This window comes from Protomyctophum parallelum, assembly GCF_964188405.1.
Source record: "Protomyctophum parallelum genome assembly, chromosome: 20".
NCBI lineage: Eukaryota > Metazoa > Chordata > Actinopteri > Myctophiformes > Myctophidae > Protomyctophum > Protomyctophum parallelum.
The window spans coordinates 38,562,811-38,582,090 of NC_139718.1; the positions used below are offsets into that span (position 1 = coordinate 38,562,811).

The window sequence follows — 19,280 nt, forward strand, 5'->3', positions numbered from 1 at the left end:
GGGGTTTGAAGGAGTAGTACAGCCCCCAAAGTTTAATCAATTACATACCCCGTGAAGCTTTGAATTCTTTAGATTTTTTGTTTTTTGTGTCGCGTTCCTATGCCGATAATTTGATGTCCGACGGACTGTATCTGGTCTACTGAGGTCATCGAATTATTACTGGTTTTAGGAATGCGACAAAAACAAACAAAATCTCCAATGAATTCGAGGCTACGGTTGGGTGTGTGTAAATTGATTTAGTCATCTATTGTGTCCTGAAAGGTGGTCTAAGTGGCATCTTGTGAGACCCAACTTGCAACTATTCATGCGAAGATTTATCAAAAGGAAATGGAGCGGGCATGGAGGACACAGGGATCATAAAATACACATAATATTATACATGAATGATGTTCCTCCCCGCAGCCCTGTCTGTCGCCATGCAGTCAAACATACAAACAGTACTGTTGAGAACCTGATGGGTAACTATGGATATTTCTCTTGGAAACAGAGAGAATTGTACGAAGTGCGTAAGTGCATTTGTCTACATCTATAAGGACTTCCACCACCGGCCTTCCTAAATTATAGTCTTACTTCACCCCCATATACTACTGATACGATGAATAAACGTTGGCACGTATAACTCGCGTGTTTGTTTTCAAGTAAATGAAAATGGCACAGGGAGAGCTGTTTGAAATGTAGGCTACTTCAACCCTATATTCCAACAGGGGTCTATGCTAGTCCCCCCCCTAATATATTCTCTCTACATTAACATCTTTGCCCGAAAATAGTTGATGGACAAGCTCACAGCTTGTCATTTTCGCCAAATGTCTGCCCCGGGATAGGGTTCAAGTGTTTTCTCTTTTAATCAATCAATTAAGACGATGACCAATCCTAGAATACTTTCCACAAATCTAGACCAGTGGTTCCCAAACTTTTTCATGTCAAGGACCCCCAAATTGACACTAATTATCCCACTGACCCCCCCCCCATTTGAAAACATATGCCAGGGACCCCCCATAAGAGAAGACTCTACCAGTGATTTTCAACCAATTAAATTTCAAGGACCCCTAGTTTGACATGCATTAGTCAGACAGACCCCCATTTAATGCCATTTCTATCTCTGGGACCTTTGGGAACTTGTAAAATCAAAGGGAACTTTGTAAAATCAAAGTTATTTTAACACTAGTGTACACATGGAACCAAATGGACCCGTTACGGTCCATTTGGTTCCATTTGTACACTCTTTGAGTTACAGACCCATAAGGGTCCATTTGGTTACTAACTGTGATTTAGCCGGGGACCCCCTGGAACTCCCTCAAGGACCCCTAGGCGTCCCCGGACCCCACTTTGGGAAACACTGATCTAGACCATTAGACCATTACATCCATTAGAATGTTTAACAACTTGCATGTAGAACCTGATTGTGTAGAAAGCTGCAATCTTTTAAAAACTGCACTCACAGTAAAAATGTGTAAAAATAGACCCAAATGGACACTTACACTTCCAAAACGGACCTGTAATAATTGTCCATTTGGGTCTAAATGTGGGTCTATTTTTAGACGGGGTGTAAACAGGGTTAAGGATTTTACTGTGCAGTCCAGTGCTAATAGGTTTGCCTGAATGACCTAGTATGGGTGATCAGTGCCATATGCACATTGTTGAGGTATTTCAAGCCTTGGTACATTTCCAAGTTTTGAATGTCAATGATTTTGTAATTGTTAGCTCATGATTAACACTTACCAAAGAAGAACCATCTGACAAAGAAATGTACGATTCACCTTCAAACTTTGAAAAATACACTAGAGAGTTATTATCTTTCGACAAACCCAGACTAAAATACACTTTCTCTCATTTACTTTTTTTTTGTCCATTTTTTTCTTTTCTTTTTAGCTCAAAGACGTGGTTGCTGGTAGGTTTTCACAGCTGCACTTATTTTTTTAAATGGCACTTTGCAAATGCTGAGAAAATACAGATATAGGCTACACCCTTCCAAGATATTCAATGAAAGCTAAAGGTTGGCATCATCATCAACGAACCAGCGAACAGCCCAACCCACCGGGTCAATAAAACTGCTTCAGCCGATACGTTTTGTGGCAATGGTAGAACTGGCTTTGACTACGCCACCCCCACACGACTATGTTTTCGTTTTAAAACAAAAAAAGAAAAAGAAAAACTATCTCCGTTCCGCACAAGCGTCTCAGCAGAAACAATCTCCGTCCGCGCTGCACCTGCACCTGGAAATGCATATCACATTTGACAGCCATTAGCCCATTCTGACCTGAGATCAGATTCATACGAGGTTTCCGCCGGACACACACTGGTCTGATGAACCCATTCTGACCTGAGATCAGATTCTAAAAATGTCAGTCGCTCTTCGAATTTTCAAAAATAGCAGACCTACAAGCTCGTATCGCGCCACTCGGTGGCTCGATATGAGCTTGTAGATCTGCTATTTTTAAATAGCTAAAGCATGACATGATGCCGACACCAAAATGGGTGCCCGGTCAGAATGGGTTAGACAGCGACGCCTATGAAACAGCTATACTCCAACTCACACGACGCTTGCACATTCAACGCATCCTACTGGACTTGAAGGTGTTGCAGACATGACACTGAGGGGATTAGACAATTGATGATCGGTAATGGAAGAGTAGAGAGTAGTAATAGTAGTAGTAGTAGTAGTAATGGTCTAGAAAAAGGCTAGTTTAAGTTGTTGTTCCAACGTGGGAGAGCGCGGTCCCCGTCTTCTCAAAGTCTAGTCTGAGCCTCGGGGATGTAGATCTCAATACTGTCCGCTCGCTCCGACGAAGAGTTCTGTCTGAAGGAGGCGGCGCGCTTGGCGACCATGAGCCGCCGGCGAGCCTCCTGTCGGTGTCTGTCGGTGAGGTCCAGGGAACGCTCTCGTGCCATGCTCTTCTGCCTCAATGTCTTCTTTGGTACGGGATCTGGTAGCTGTAGGAAGGAGACAGACAGACAGACAGTTTTATGTCCGTTGTCTCCCTCTCCTGACAGAGAGAGGTAATTGCAACAATGTCAGAACTACAATAAAGATGGTTACTAGATGTGAGGGCCGCGTAGCTACTCGAACCTCTAGTTATTAGACAATGTAAAACATTTTCAAAAGCATATATGTTTGAGGGGCACTAGCTCCTCCAACGTCTGGCTTTGTGTGTGCGTGTGCGCACGTGCGTGCGCGCGTGCGTGCGTGTGTGTCCATGACATCATGTGGCAGCCAATGAACCTTTTATGTTTGCCTTTGTGTGTGCCCCCAGTGACGTCATGTTTATGCGTGCCCCCCAAAGATGCCCCTCACTTCACACAAGGGTGATTTAAAAGAATACAAATTAAATCCCACCCAGCGGGTGAGCGGCGCCTTGCTGATGATGTCTGATGATGATGTATTGACCCACATGACATCACAAGGGGTCGGAATAATGAGGAATAGACACACACACATACACACAGTCACGTGTTGGAGCGGGTTAAGAAAAAGTCCATTACATTACTGCATCAAAAGTAACCGCACACATGACTATAACCAGTAAAGGCCTATTCATAGTCTGGATTTTCGGTGATGAGGTGACCACCGCTCCGGTGGTGAGCTGATCACCGGAGCTGAAATAACATTGAGCGGTGGTGAGTAAAAACAGAGCGAAGGGCTGGAGCGGTGGCGGTGGTTTGCTCTTTTGCTCTTCGTGACGTCATGTTGTAGTTCGGTGGTCACCTAACCACCGTAAATCCAGACTATGTATGAGCCTTAACCCATTCTGAACGGGCACCCATTTTGGTGTCAGCATCATGTTATGCTTTAGCTATTTAAAAATAGCAGATCTACAAGCTCATATCGCGCCACCGAGTGGCGCGATACGAGCTTGTAGGTCTGCTATTTTTTGAAAAATCGAAGAACGACTGACATTTTTTGAATCTGATCTCAGGTCAGAATGGGTCAATCAGACCAGTGTGTGTCCAGTGGAAAACTCGTATGAATCTGATCTCAGGTCAGAATGGGTTAAGACGGCCCTAAAGGGCGAGTTTGCGTGCACACATCCGCCTGGGTGACGGCAGACTGCTGGGCGAGCGCTGGCGCTTTGGCATGGGGGGTCAGATCAACATATCCGCCTGGGTGACGGCAGACTGCTGGGCGAGCGGGCATGGGTGGTCAGATCAACATATAGAATTCATTCTGTACCGGCCATTATATGGAGCGTGTCTTGAGCGTACAGGGTTTGATGGGGTCAGATTAACATAATGGAATGTCAGAACGGGTCAGCTCCATATATGGAGATCTAAGTGTGGCAGCGGGGGCAGGGGCAGTGTCTTGAGTGTACAGGGTTTGATGAGGTCAGATAGACGTATGTAATGTTCTCTCCTCCGCGTCATCAGTGCCCGTACCCTAGGTGGGGCTGGCAAAAGGGCCCTTCTGTGTGGAGTTTGCATGTTCTCACCGTGTCCCCTAGGGTAGGTACTCTCACAAAAAACATGCATTAACCCTGGTCTCTATATACTGCCTCCCCCTGGTCAGCCTTATTGGGGGATAAAGGAACTGGTTGGAATAACGTGTTCCTTCCACTTGCTATATGTCCTAATCCCCCATAGTCATAGCACTTTATAGTATATACTGTACAGTATGTATAGTATATAATTGTATGTATAGTTTATATGTATAGTTTCATTGAGATATTCCACTGTTACGTTCTTAGCTTACGCATGTTTAATGATAACTACTTTTTATGTATGTGATGTATTGCCATGCTTTTTGTTCTTGCTTAATGCTTAAGTCGCTCTGGATTAAGAGCATCTTCTAAATCAAAATGCCTAAATTGTAAATTGTAATAATTAGATCACGGTCTATCATTGTGATCCCTCGATGACAATACCAGCAGACTAATGAGGTGGTTCAACTCAGCTCTGAGCCAAGAATACATCCGCCACGCAACAAGGGCAGAACCAAACTCAAAGGCAGGCCTCGTCTGAACAAGTCCGTGATTTGAATGCTGAAAGTAGCTTTTATTGTTCTCCTGTAGGATGTAAATAGCTACAGCTGCATCTGAACTTTGGAAAATGTGACATTTCTTCATAGAACACGGAGGCCAGAACGATCTCAGCGGAGCACAGCCTCGACTCAAACCAAGAAGATGTAAAGAGAATAGAAAACACATTTTAAATGACTCATTGCCAGTGTTCGATTTGTGAAGGGGAAATAAAACTAGGCAGTGTCGCAACGTAGGTGTGAGGGCCACATAACCTCTAGTATTATTATAAACCAAACAACGGCGTTAAAAATGAATGACCAGAGAGAGGCACGGACTTCATTGCAATGCTCGTCCCCTTTCAGATTGAATTCTTCACATCACTCTGGAATGTCAGGCAGTACTGAACCATAAACATTCTCACAGGCAGCAGGGTTCTTTTGACAAATGGTGTATGTGCATAGAGCCTATTACATCAGTGTCCACAGGTGTTACCGATGATAACTAATGAAGGCTCTGTTCCATTCCGGTCAAACAGAGTCAGGCTGCTGCTGTTGTGCATGTTGACTCACTGGAAACACTGCAGTCTGCTACATCAGTGGGTCTAAAAAGTGTCCTTGAGTGGGTTCCCAATGGCCACATACGGGTGTGTATGGGGGGCGTCCTTGAAGTATAAAAGTTTGAGAACCACTTTACACTAAATGGCACAGAGCCTTCATTAGTATTGGTATGGTAACACCTGTGAAGGAAGTATAGGGAAGCGGCCCGGACGTAGGAACTAGGGAGAGTTATTCTGTGTGCACAGAGCCCATTGTGTCATGTTGATGATGCATGCCCTTGAACAGAAAAAGAGGAGAGGGCGCGCAACTCGTAGTCACGAGGCCTATACTTTACTTTAAAGGTTTTATGACATTCATTTTCATTTATTTTTCTTTTTTCTTTTAGGTTTTATGACCTCAATTACACCCGAAAAACCTGAACTTTGAACATTCAGTGGATTTTCTGTGGTCTGAAGTTTTCTTTGGGGTTTTTTGGGCCTTTTGAGCTACAATGAAAACAGGCAACACAGTGAAACAGTGACATCTGCTGGCAAATCCCATTGACATATATGGGATTTGCAGTAAGTGATGTCACTTACTGCCGGCAAATCAGAGCACCTGTTTGAGCCAGAAAACCCCAGATCACAGAAAATCTACTGAATGTTAAAAGTTCATGTTTTTTGGGTGCAATTGAGATTAGAAAACCTAAAAAAAACAAGAACAATTCCAAAACCTTTTTTTTAATGTCACAATCCCTTTAAGTATGCCCACCTTCTTCTCGGGGCTGTCCGGAGGCCTCCAGTCGTTGTTCTTGATCCGCTGCAGCTGGTCAAACTTCAAGGTGACGTCGTCGATGGAGAGCTGCAGCAGATCCCAGAAGCCGGCCAGGTCCTGAGAGGTGGGCCGCGGCATAGCGCTGGGGTCCTGGAGGAGGAGAAAGACACCCATTAACTCCTGAGAGGTGGGCCACAGCATATAGCGCTGGGGTCCTGCATGGGAGGGAGGGGGAGAAAGAGGCTCGTCTCACTCGCACTCACCCATTAAGACATACGAATGCCTTCTAAGTTCTAAATCAGTAAGTAAGTTCTAAATCAAACCTTTTTGTAATTCAAAATTATTCAAGATAAAAAAATAATAATATCAGGTGTATATCTGCTATCTCTGAACAGCGGGCACAGAAATCTAACACGGGTGCTTTCCCGGTTTTAATGGGTTAAAGATGACATGGAATGCAATATGTGCAATCGCACGCACGGAAGCACGCGCGCGCACACACACGCGCACACACACACACACACACACACACACACACACACACACACACACACACACACACACACACACACAAACGTACTACCTATTCATTTACAAATATACTCGACAAGTATGTACAGTACATACATGTAATGAACATGTTTAAAAAGATGACACCACTTATTGCACTTCAGCCAATGTCCACTGGGTGTCTTCAGTACAGTAAACGCCAAACATGCACATCATACAGTGGGCTTTGTGGGAATCCATCCCTTCCATACCTCGCTGCGAAGGCACACTGAAAAAATAAAGCAGGTCCAATTCATCACTAAATCCTAACCAAATACTTCAGAATATAACCATTAGTCAGAGCTACATGGTTCTGGCTTACAGCTAGACTGGTTCAAGCTAGGAACTCTATTTATACTGTGCAAGCACACACGCACGCACGCCGGTTCTATTCGCTGCATATATTGGATGGCTGGCGGCAAAACAATATATAACAGCACCTGCAGGTCTGATTACAAAAACACATGTGCTACAAGTGTGTGTACTCCCTGTTGTAACTAATTAAGGTGTAATCCTCGATGTACCTATGGTGTAATTCTTATGTACAGTAACTAAAGTGTAATCCCTGATTTAACTATATGTGTCTCTTCACCACAGAGACTGTTTCCATCTCCAAACAGACTGAACAGACTGTTTCCATCTCCAAAAAGACTGTTTCCAACTCCAAACAGACTGTTTCCATCTCCAAAAAGACTGTTTCCAACTCCAAACAGACTGTTTCCATCTCCAAACAGACTGTTTCCATCTCCAAACAGACTGTTTCCAACTCCAAACTGACTGTTTCCATCTCCAAACTGACTGAACAGACTGTTTCCATCTCCAAAAAGACTGTTTCCATCTCCAAACTGACTGTTTCCATCTCCAAACAGACTGAACAGACTGTTTCCATCTCCAAACTGACTGTTTCCATCTCCAAACAGACTGAACAGACTGTTTCCATCTCCAAACTGACTGTTTCCAACTCCAAACAGACTGTTTCCATCTCCAAACAGACTGTTTCCATCTCCAAACAGACTGTTTCCATCTCCAAACAGACTGTTTCCATCTCCAAACAGACTGTTTCCATCTCCAAACTGACTGTTTCCAACTACAAACTGACTGTTTCCAACTCCAAACAGACTGTTTCCATCTCCAAACAGACTGTTTCCATCTACAAACTGACTGTTTCCATCTCCAAACAGACTGTTTCCATCTCCAAACAGACTGTTTCCATCTCCAAACTGACTGTTTCCGTTTCCATCTCCAAACAGACTGTTTCCATCTCCAAACTGACTGTTTCCATCTCCAAACTGACTGTTTCCATCTCCAAACAGACTGTTTCCAACTTCAAACAGACAGAGTTGCATCAAACTAGCATTTAAGTTCAGCATGAAACATTGTTTTTGCGCATGCAAAGTAGCCTGCAGTGCTGGTTTGCAGTGTTGCCAGGTCTGCTTATTATAAGCGATTGAAGGTGTACTCCCTGATGTAGTATAGGCATAACTAAAGTGTAATCCCTGATGTAGTGGTGTAACCACTGATGTAACTATTGTGTACTGTGTATACTGTGTAAGCACACAGTCTTTTCAGACTATAGAGCTTACTGTTCATAAACCGTTATATAAACCTGTAATAGGCCTATATTCCTTATTTCCAAATAACTTATTTAGCTGTCTTTTAGAATTAGTGATACTTCTATTGGTTAGATATATAAAACAAATCAGCTTCCCATGGACTCTTAAGATCTATAATAAAAAAATAGAATATATATACAGTATATATATTTTTTTAAATACACCCTAACCCCAAACCTTTCTTCATATAGGTGCATGGTTAGCACAGTTGGTTACAGCATTAGTGCCAACAACAATAATAACTAGAAAAAGTGCCCTTCCGGGCACAGGTCTCCACCAGGTTATCCACAGATCCGTGCAGTTAGAGGTAAAAACACTTTTCGGCCAGTTATAGCGCCACCTTGAGGCTGAGTTGAAATTGTTCATGTGGCATTTTGTCCTCGGCCTAGTGGGAATGTGGGTGCACAATTTCACGGAAATCACGCGATGTGTTCATGATTTGCAGCATTTTGTTTGAAACTGAGCACTCCTGTGAACTTTGGAAGCCAATCTTAACCAATCAGGATGGAGTCTGATAAATCTGAAAGACCCGTTTAGTTGAATGGCTCTAGAGAGACTGTGTACCAATTTGCGTGATGTTTGGACAAAATCTGTAGGTGTACTGTGCAAAAACTTGTTTTGCACAAAGCGGCCTCCTGGTGGCGCTATAACAGGCCGTTCTGGAAAGTTTGGGGCAGAGGTTCATGGTTGGCATCCAGGGAGTGTGTGTGCAAAATATGGCATGGAAAAACTTGTTTTGCACAAAGCGGCCTCCTGGTGGCGCTATAACAGGCCGTTCTGGAAAGTTTGGGGCAGAGGTTCATGGTTGGCATCCAGGGAGTGTGTGTGCAAAATATGGCATCGACCGGGTTAACGGTGGCCGAGATTAGCTGTTCACGGACACACGGACACACGGACGGACACACGGACGGACACGCGGACGGACGGAGTGCAAAACATACTCTCCCCACATGCCTTCGGCCTGGTGGAGACAATAATAATACTAATAATACATTTGAAAAGCTCTGTTCATAAGCTCTGTAGTGTCTGTCTGTCTCAGTTGGTTAGATCGTGGTGCTAACAATGCCAAGGTCGCGGGTTCGATCCCCGTACTGGCCACAGTGGTTTTGACAAGGTGGATTTCCGCATACTGTTGGCACATGGCGCAAGCAGGAGCCATTTCAACTAGCAGAGACAGAGAGGGAAGTGCCAAAGAACTGTTAAAGCGTTGGTGCCAACAACAACAACAACTGATAAAGCATCAGTGTATTCAGGTAGGCTCATGTTATTGGTTCTCTATTGTCCCTGCCAGTAGATCAACTCAAAACGGTTCTGCTTTCAGGAGACCACCCGTAACAAAGGGAACCTAGCTGTGTGTAATACAGGGGGCACACAATACAGGGAGCTGGCCCCCTCAGGCAGCGGGTCCTGGAACTCTGTCTGTGCACAAACACAAACAGAGCCACCACATAGAATACTCACTGGACTAAACCAGATTATAAAACAGCAATAGGACAGCTTTCTGACACAATGGAAAGAAGTAACCCAAAAGCAGAGCATAGAAGAATGCTATCTGGCCCCAAACAGAGAATACACCGTGGCATGATATCTGAGCACAGCTGTGACCAACCCAAAACAAAGAAAAACCTTAATTAGGTACAGAGTCAGTGTGAGCACAGTCTTGCGATCGAGCAAGGCCGTCATAGGCAGACCTGTCTCCCTAGAGAAGACAGACTATGCACTCACTGTACACAAAATTAAGTGGAAACTGAGCTACACTTCCTAACCGCCTGTCCACTGTGCCAAGACATCAGAGACACATACTTCCAATCACCCAAGGAGAGTTTGAAAACATGACTTTTGGCAAAAAAAACTCCCATATACTGTACAACAATGTGAATAAACAGCAATATCTTTGCACTGCTGTAATAGAAGGATATCAAATATCACAACCACCAATCTATTGGATACTCTGACTTTCAATAATTGTACATACATTTTGTTTGAACTGTATTGTACCATTTCCGCTTTGGCAACGTAAACGTATGTTTTCTCATGCCAATAAAGCCCTTTGAATTGAACTGAAATGTAATATATATATATATATAGGCTCCCATGCTAAAAAAAAATCATACAGCCCAGAAGAAATCATAGAAACAAGTATAATATTCACTAATGTATTTTCTCTTAATGAACGCATGGTCCCATGAACTGGCCTGGCACACTAGTGTCTACGAAACCTAATCTCCGACCTGGAATTATACTCATTCATCTAAATGTCCCAGGACTTGCTTACATGACATCATGGCTTATATGTCTTGGAATGTACAGTAAGCTATAGGCAGATCACTGTAGTGTCTTATTATGGTATCTGTTGTTTGCAAGGAATTGGCTGGAGAGTATAGAACCGTTTCATGTTGCCCTCTGTCAGCATCTTAAGGCTTTCAAAACTCCAGCGAGCACATCCTGGGGGATCCAGGGAGTTTAGAACAAGCCTCGGTGTCAGTGTGTGGTTGGTTTTAATCCGGCAGCAGAGCGCCAAACGCACCGCTTGTGTCGGCCTTTAGACGCGTCGATCCAGGAGGCGGAGAGAGGCATGCAGACAAGATAAAACGCAATTAGACTTCTCCTTAACCCATTAAGATCTGAGGCCGATTGTAAAACAAATGTCTTCTAAATCCTAACAGTTTTCTGAAAAACGTACGTTGCTCAAACGTTTTCATGCCAAGGACCCCCCGACATTATATGTATTTGGCCGCGGACGAATCACCTCAAAATATTTTGTTCCAGCTATGGGACCCCCAGAAGCAAAGACTGCTATGTTTGAATAGCCACGGTATAAATGAATGGTTAAAGTGTTTCAAATGAATGACGCCGATGCTTTCTCGGTTTTAACGGGTTAAGCTTCTTATTCGTGGACACGCGTGTCTCACACTGGAGCCGAGTCATATAAAGCTCTTGAAAATGAAAGCAAACTTGCATAACGTCAGTCTTCGCCAGAGCAGCTAGCCAAGAGTATAACCGCTCCGTCACGTCTGTAATCCCACTATGGAGTGTATCTTTCTGCCGTCATGCTGCGACGGCATGCAGCAACACTATTTCTCACAATAACTCTGAACCAACTTCTTCTGAAATACTGTCTACGTGGCTCGGATCAATAGAAGAGTGAGAACGCGGGGCAAAGAAAAACACCAGTCGCAAATCCCTGTAACCTTCTCTGCTGCTGAGAACTACTGTATAGTGTTGTGGGGAAGACTTATGGCAGGAATTACACCGTATATTGTTATTGTGTCGTTCACCTTTTTCTCTCATACAATGTCCTCATGACCATCTGAATGTCATAGAGTCAAGATGCAACGGCATGCCATGGTATCTGTTGTTTAGGCTTGAGCAGTGCATGGTTCTCACCTGGTATCCGTTGTTTAGGCTAGAGCAGTGCATGGTTCTCACCTGGTATCTGTTGTTTAGGCTAGAGCAGTGCATGGTTCTCACCTGGTATCTGTTGTTTAGGCTAGAGCAGTGCATGGTTCTCACCTGGTATCTGTTGTTTAGGCTAGGGCAGTGCATGGTTCTCACCTGGTATCTGTTGTTTAGGCTAGGGCAGTGCATGGTTCTCACCTGGTATCTGTTGTTTAGGCTAGGGCAGTGCATGGTTCTCACCTGGTATCTGTTGTTTAGGCTAGAGCAGTGCATGGTTCTCAAACTTTTCAGGCTGTGACCCCCCGAAACTTTTCAGTCCGTTGCTTTCCCCAGGTCAGCAGAGGGCTGAGGGAGTGTATTCATTACATTCGATAATTGACACTGGGTGAGAAAGTTGGTTGCGAAATCGTGGGATACAAAGTTTGAATAAATTAAAATAAAGTGCTTTACCCGTTTCAATACTGCAGTCTCGGCAGCGTGGAAGCCATTCTAGGTTATCTATTTCTCATCTCAAAAAGTTCGGGCCACAATGAACAAATGTGTTGGTTGATGGCTATTGATTGCGACGTCAAGTCAGCAGTCCAAACCGGTGTTTTTTGATTGATTCTACATTGTAGTGTGTGTTAGGGGACTGTGAAGAGAGAGACACAAGCTGTGTTTCCCTCTGTATCGTATTTGCTTTCTGATGTAATCTGCACCGGTGCAGGCAGACCCAAGTCACTCAGCCTAACACACACACACACACACACACACACACGTGCACACGCACACACACACACACACACACACACACACACACACACACACACACACACACGCGCGCGCGCGCGCGCGCGCGCGCACACAGAGCTGTGATCGATAGAAGCACTAAAGCTCTGAAGTGTTGAGGTTCTTCTCACCAGGTTTTGCTGACACAGCCAATAGAACTGCTGGAACTTCTGAGACATGAGGAGCTGAGCGCTGCCCACCGCACTCCGTATTCTGCCTAGAACTGGAGGGCACGCACGCACACACGCAAATAATGTACATTTAGAGCTCATAGACACATCACAAGAAATGAACATGCTGTTAAATACTAGTTTCTTTTACATTACAAAGATTTCTAAAATCATTTATAATGTAAAAGACATTTAGTCGACTAAAACTAGACTAAAAACTAAAACATTCCAGATGACTAAAACATCACAAAAACTAAATGGTAAATAAATGGTAAATGGTGCATTTATATAGGCCTAGCGCGGTTATCCAAAGCACTTTACACTTTGCCCATTACATTCACTCATTCATATACACCGATGGTGGAGGAAACCATGCAAGGCACCAACCTGCACATCGGGAACAATTAGGGGTTCAGCGTCTTGCTCAAGGACACTTCGACACCAACTCTGGGGGAGCTCCGGGATCAAACTTCGGGCTATTTCTAACGGCCACTCTACAGCAAAACTATACATCAAAACCTGCACGTCAAAAACCCCAACAGTGCCGTCACGTACTGTCCTCCGACAGGTCGTTCTCCTCGGCCTCGGCCTCCATCTCCTTGCACCAGCCCTCCATCCTCTTGGTCTCCGTGTGGAGGAGCTGCATGAACCAGCCGCCGTCCCGCCGCGGGGAGGGCGACGACGCCCTGCCCGACGACTCGCCCCCCGGAGACGACGACGTGGCGCTGGCGCTCTCCCTGGGCGACGGCGGCTCCAGCTGCCACGGGGCGGTCTCCGCGCCCGTGGTCTCCCTGGGGCTACGGGGGGGGGGGGGGGGGGGGTATTATAGTTAACCCATTCTGACCCGAGATCAGATTCATACGCGGTTTCCACTGGACACACACTGGTTCTGATGAACCCATTCTGACCTGAGGTCAGATTCTAAAAAATGTCAGTCGTTCTTCGATTTTTTCAAAAATAGCAGACCTACAAGCTCGTAGCGCGCCACTCGGTGGCGCGCTATGAGCTTGTAGATCTGCTATTTTTCAATAGCTAAAGCATGACATGATGCTGACACCGAAATGGGTTCCCGTTCAGAATGGGTTAAAGATGGAGTGCCGTGATTTTTGTCCACCCTTAAACATGATCATCAGGTCTTATTGTTATATAAGGAGGTATCATTTTTTCTAAAAAAAAAAGTGTACAGTATTTGTTAAAATGTTGTTTTTATGTGGGCACGCCCACCAGTTCATTAAGTATGCCTAGTTTGCCTGGTGGGTGGTGATGGGTGGTGATCCACCTGAACTGAAGCGGGGTGGGGTTAGGGGAGCGGCTGATAGTGTGATGTCACTATATTACTGTTTATTTCATTGGCCCGTTTGACTGTCAAACGTTCAGCCTCCAGGAAGATACATAGTTAATACACCATTGCACAAAAAAACGACAGGGTGTCTACTGAAGTACTGTCACCTCATAGACACATGAAAAACTGGAAACTATAGAAGAACTTTAACTACCAGTAAGATGCCTGGAGGCGAGAAGCGACCGGGCGAGGTCAGGGATCTCCATATATGGCCTTAATTGCGACAGCAGGTCACATTTACTATGATATGATCCCTGATTTACTATCATCCCTGATGATGTCATAGTGATGTCACGAGACCTGGGCACAATAGAGCGTCGCAGTCCCGCCCCCCTACCAGGGCCCGTTCATTTTCCTCATAGACATTTCAAAAAGTATTTATTTAAAGACCTTTTAAGCCTCGTACAAAGCCAACTCTTGTCGTGACAAATCATGACAACAAACAATATTTTGGACCAAACAAATAATTAGAAGGAAGAAAAAGAGAACGGCAGGTTACAACACTTTTTTGTTGTTGTTTTCCTTCTTTGTAATTATTTGATTGGTCCAAAATATTGTGTTTGTGGTCATGATTTGTCACAACTCCAGTTGGCTTTGTCCGTGGCGTAACCGGCGTAACCGTCTTTAAATAAATACTTTTTGAAATGTCTATGGGAAAAATGCATTGGGAATCATTTCCTGGGCCTGGCGTCATACAATTTACAATTTAGGCATTTAGCAGACGCTCTTAATCCAGAGCGACTTACATTAAGCAAAAAATAAAAACATAACAAGCATTTATCATGAAAAGAACGTAACAGTGGAATATCTATAGAATGAAACTATACATATAAACTATACATATATACTATACTATGCTATACATAACATGCTATAAGTCTGTATCAAATGCTATCTGTATCATGAAAGGGGGTGGGACTGCGACGCTCTATATATGACGTGACGTGACAAATTGAGTGAGAAAATTGATTTAGAAGACATTTTGTAGAATCTGGTCTCTGTCCTAAATGGGTTAATCACCTCGACTACTACGCACCAACAAAGCCACTTTTTATGCAGTCACACAAACCCCAAAATTACACGATCTTGTAGACCTCAACAGCAGTTACAATGTACTAGAAATGCACTCTGTCGAGCTTCAACTTGCACTTTCACACAAGTTGGCCATGAATGGCCTACTTGTGCGCAAGCAGAGTGCGCAACTTATGAACAGTGCTCTCCACCGTCAGCAACTGTGCTATAAGCAGACCCCAATCAAATCATTGAAACAGCTGACATATATAGTCAATATGTACTATAAACTTAAAATGATTACGTCTTTTAAACATGTTTTACATAAACACACATAGTTACGTCGTCAGTCGTCATCCCTGATTGACCGAGCAACGCCACCAACACAAGGAGGCAATCCAAAGGGTCAAAGGGACCACCGACATACGTAGCAAGCATGCCAACTCGCGCTGTGATTGGCCGAGTGACGCACCGAAAGCACTCACGCAGCACCCTGATTGGCCTAACTGTGCAAAATGTCCCATTTATCGTTCACAAATATATAAAAAAAATAGCAGATCTACAAGCTAACAATGCGTTAAAACTAAAACTAAGCATCGTCACAAAAAAACAAAACTAAAGCGAAACTAGCGCTCTAAACACGAATTAAAACTAACCCGAATTAGAAGATCATCAAAACGAACGAAAACGCATAAACTATAATGAAAAATCCAAAGCGATTCTAACCTGGTGGGGGGCTCGGCGGGGCTGTTGCGGTAGTCCTCGCGGTAGCTGAAGAGGCCCTGGGTGCGCACGGTGCGCACGGCGCCGTACTGCGTGGGCGTGCTGGGCTCCGAGTGGCGCTGCTGGAAGCCTCCGCCAAACTGCAGGCCCTTGTCCTCCATGGTGGGAAACCCCTCCAGCTCCAGGTCAGCCTGCACCCCCGCCGTCACGCTGTTGGAGCGCTTGAACCGGCCCTGCCTTGAAGGACACAAACACACACATATACCAGCGTTGACCTTGTTTTTAGAGATGTCCCGATACTGTATCGGTATCGGAAAAGTAACGGATCGGCCCTTATTTGGTCATATCGGGTCATATCGGTATCGGAAAATATGCCAGTTTGACCACAGATCCGACACAGGGGTAAGGGTTTGACACTATGGCAGGTAAATAAAATGTTGGGGCATGTGGAGTTTGCTTTGGAGTTGCCCAAACTTTGAGTGAGGAGTCTGCTATAAACACAAGTCACAACATATTATTATAAATTATATATTATTCTCTGGTATCGGGATCGGATCGGAAAGGAAAAAGAATCGGGACATCTCTACTTGTTTTATTTTGTTTTCTTTGTCTTGCTTGTAAATATTGTTGCTTATTTGGGCTTCCTTCCTAAAGTTTAAACCTGTGGTTCAGTTCAAGGACCCCCAGATTAATATTTGTCTGGACCTACCGTCAGAAAATGGAAGATCTGTGTTGTTATAAAGTACTATAGTATATACGCAAAATCGTTTTGGACCCCGGACGTTTACAAAACGAACCAGGCGGCTATTTGAGGCAAGGCTACCATATTTGGAAATATACAGTATTCCATATGTCGAGTTTTTGAAGATAGCTGATGTAAAGTAGTAAAAATATAAAATAGCCTATAGTCGCGTCTTTTAGGCTTTTCTACTTGGGCACTAATTGTGTTAATTTCCGAGTAGGTTGAGAACTCTAGTTTTCGCCGGCTGCCGGGCACGGCTGGATTAATAACTTTGGGCCAGGCCCGTCTAGAGTTTAAATGGACAGGTATCAGTCAAAAGGGAGCCATCAAAGAGGAAGGATGGATGGGGAAGGATCAACATATGGAATGTCAGAACAGGTCAGCTCCATATATGGAGATCTAAGGGTTTGAGGTTAGATGTAAAGTTGCTGGCTAATATTGATCTAATATCTCCATCCCTGATGTGGCCCTCTGGAGTGAGTGTCGAAATATAGTGGCCTCGTCAAAGTTGCCCACCACTGGCCAATAGCATTACAAACACTCTCTCAGACCACACGTATGCACTGTCACACACACGAGCACGCGCGTGCTCGTGTGTGTGAGAGAGAGAGAGAGAGAGAGAGAGAGAGAGAGCTAATAAAAGCAAGAAAGTGGAGTCTATTCATGATAGTGGCAGCGAGGTCAATTTGGGAACACATTTGCAGAGGATATAAAATGTTGGTCCATTATCTGATTCATCTCACCCCTTCTTGTCGTCTTCCACTTGGGTTCCAACTGAATGATATTCCCTGGAGCCTTTCCCTTCTGACTCCGAGTCTGTGGCTGCTTCCACCTAAACAAAACACATGTACGTGCACAATCATTTAGTGAACTTAATTGGAAAGAAATGCTGATCTACAAGCTCACACAATGCAATCCATTGTGAGCTTGTAAGATCGGCTATTTTCAGCATTTATCTTACCACAAAGTGTCTACTGCTAAAGTCAGGGGGTTCACCACAGCTACATTTATTAATACAAGCGTCACAATCTTTTTAACCACTTTATCTGACCTCCTAGATCAGATCTGCTCCCCATCTGTTCAAAAACAAGCTGCTGTACAAGCTGACTTGTGCAATTGTGACATCTGACTGCATGCAATGATTAAACCTTCAACTCGTTACTTTAACAAACATTCCTCCAAACGGCTGACTGTCGTCTTCCAGCGTTTCTTCTAGCATGCTGTAACCATAGCGACACAGAGGGAGAAACAGAGATATGGACAGAGGGAGCGCCTCCGATCTCCTTCAATACAGATTCGGCTCAAACAAGGAGTTAAATTCATTCTTCTGCTATGCCACCAAAATGTGGAATGCCCTACCAACAGTCATGAAAAAAAAGGTGTGACTCCTTCATCATCATCATTTTTCGACCGCGGTCGAGATCATGGATTTCACAATGCCACACCAGACTTTCCGGTACGTCATTGCCATCCCCAGTTCCTGCTTACTGATGATGCATGTGTGTCCCTAGCGATGACATCAGGGAACGACAGATTTCTACCTCTGGTCTGCTTTGAGGCAGGACTCCAGAGAAGAAGGGAAGATATAACCTCATTGTCAGCTCTGTAGAAGTGGCCGGCAAACTGTGTTCTTCTGGATGGGACTACTGAAGCTGGCAACCTACACTGGGAAGGTTGCCGTACACTGTACAGTATATTAGATTAGTCGATGGGTGGCTCTTACAAGACAGATTTTGCGCTCTCATTAGAAGGCGGGTGTAAGTGCCGTCCAACCGTTTCTCAAATTTCTTTGAAAGTGTCCATGTCTCGGAGCCATAGTAGAATCGGCTCAACGGTCGTCCTAAATAGTTTTACTTACAGGCTCTGCCAGTAGGCCTAATGAGCCTAAGTCCCCTCACCTGTGCAATTTCCAGCCTCTGCCTCAGCCAATTGATTACCAGGGCAACCCCACACCTGCAAATTGATTACTTAACCACTTTTCACAGTATGTTTGGACTCTTCAGACACAGGCAGACTGGCAGATACAGAGATATCCATGTGAGACACAGACAGATAGTTAAAACAGGTGCTATGACAAGTTGACCGGCATCATTAGGTTCCCAAGTTGCATCGTCCTCAAGTAGGCCGGTGGCCGACGGGCACGTACAGGTCTAGTATGGACAATAAATGACACGCATCAACGAGCGAATGCATGTGCATACTCTGCACACCACACACACAACAAAGCACGCATCACCGTGAAGTGAACGGCATGAAGAAGCGACAGCAAGCAACAACACATAACGTTAAACACACTACACGAACGATGTGCGCGATGCGAATGCATGAGCAGACTCTGCACACTATACAGACAGTACTACAGAAAGTCCCACTACTAAGGTACAATATGCATGACAAAGAACTAAAGTAGTAGCATGCCAACAACTGACTTCAAAGTGGTGATGAAGTCACTGTTTGTGAGAACTGAGAAATGGCATTGTGGTGCACTGGTTTAGATAGGCTATTTTACATGATATTTACACTTTAGCCCTATTACTCTCTACCTATGACGCACACTACAGACAGCAAAGCCCAGAGGGACACTGTGTGTGTGTGTGTGTGTGTGCGTGCGTGTTTGTGTGAGCTATTCGTGAGAATCGTGACGTGTGCGTGTATGTGTGAGCTATGGCGGAGCACCACCACCGCAGTATATAAACACTAG

At 44.5% G+C, this 19,280-nt stretch overlaps 1 protein-coding gene across 1 annotated transcript in view; it reads right to left on the minus strand.

Annotated features, from left to right (window-relative positions):
- Positions 1 to 2,727: 2,727 nt before the first annotated feature.
- The window catches only part of LOC310877772 (uncharacterized protein), a gene marked incomplete at both ends in the record, with an annotated part of 412,147 nt that continues 395,594 nt past the window's right edge, over positions 2,728 to 19,280 (minus strand). The window contains 6 exons of the mRNA XM_083791721.1: positions 2,728 to 2,931; positions 6,260 to 6,412; positions 12,723 to 12,814; positions 13,317 to 13,558; positions 15,841 to 16,074; positions 17,323 to 17,411. Coding sequence (XP_083647847.1) covers positions 2,728 to 2,931; positions 6,260 to 6,412; positions 12,723 to 12,814; positions 13,317 to 13,558; positions 15,841 to 16,074; positions 17,323 to 17,411 — 1,014 coding nt within the window. The remainder of the gene's footprint in view (positions 2,932 to 6,259; positions 6,413 to 12,722; positions 12,815 to 13,316; positions 13,559 to 15,840; positions 16,075 to 17,322; positions 17,412 to 19,280) is intronic.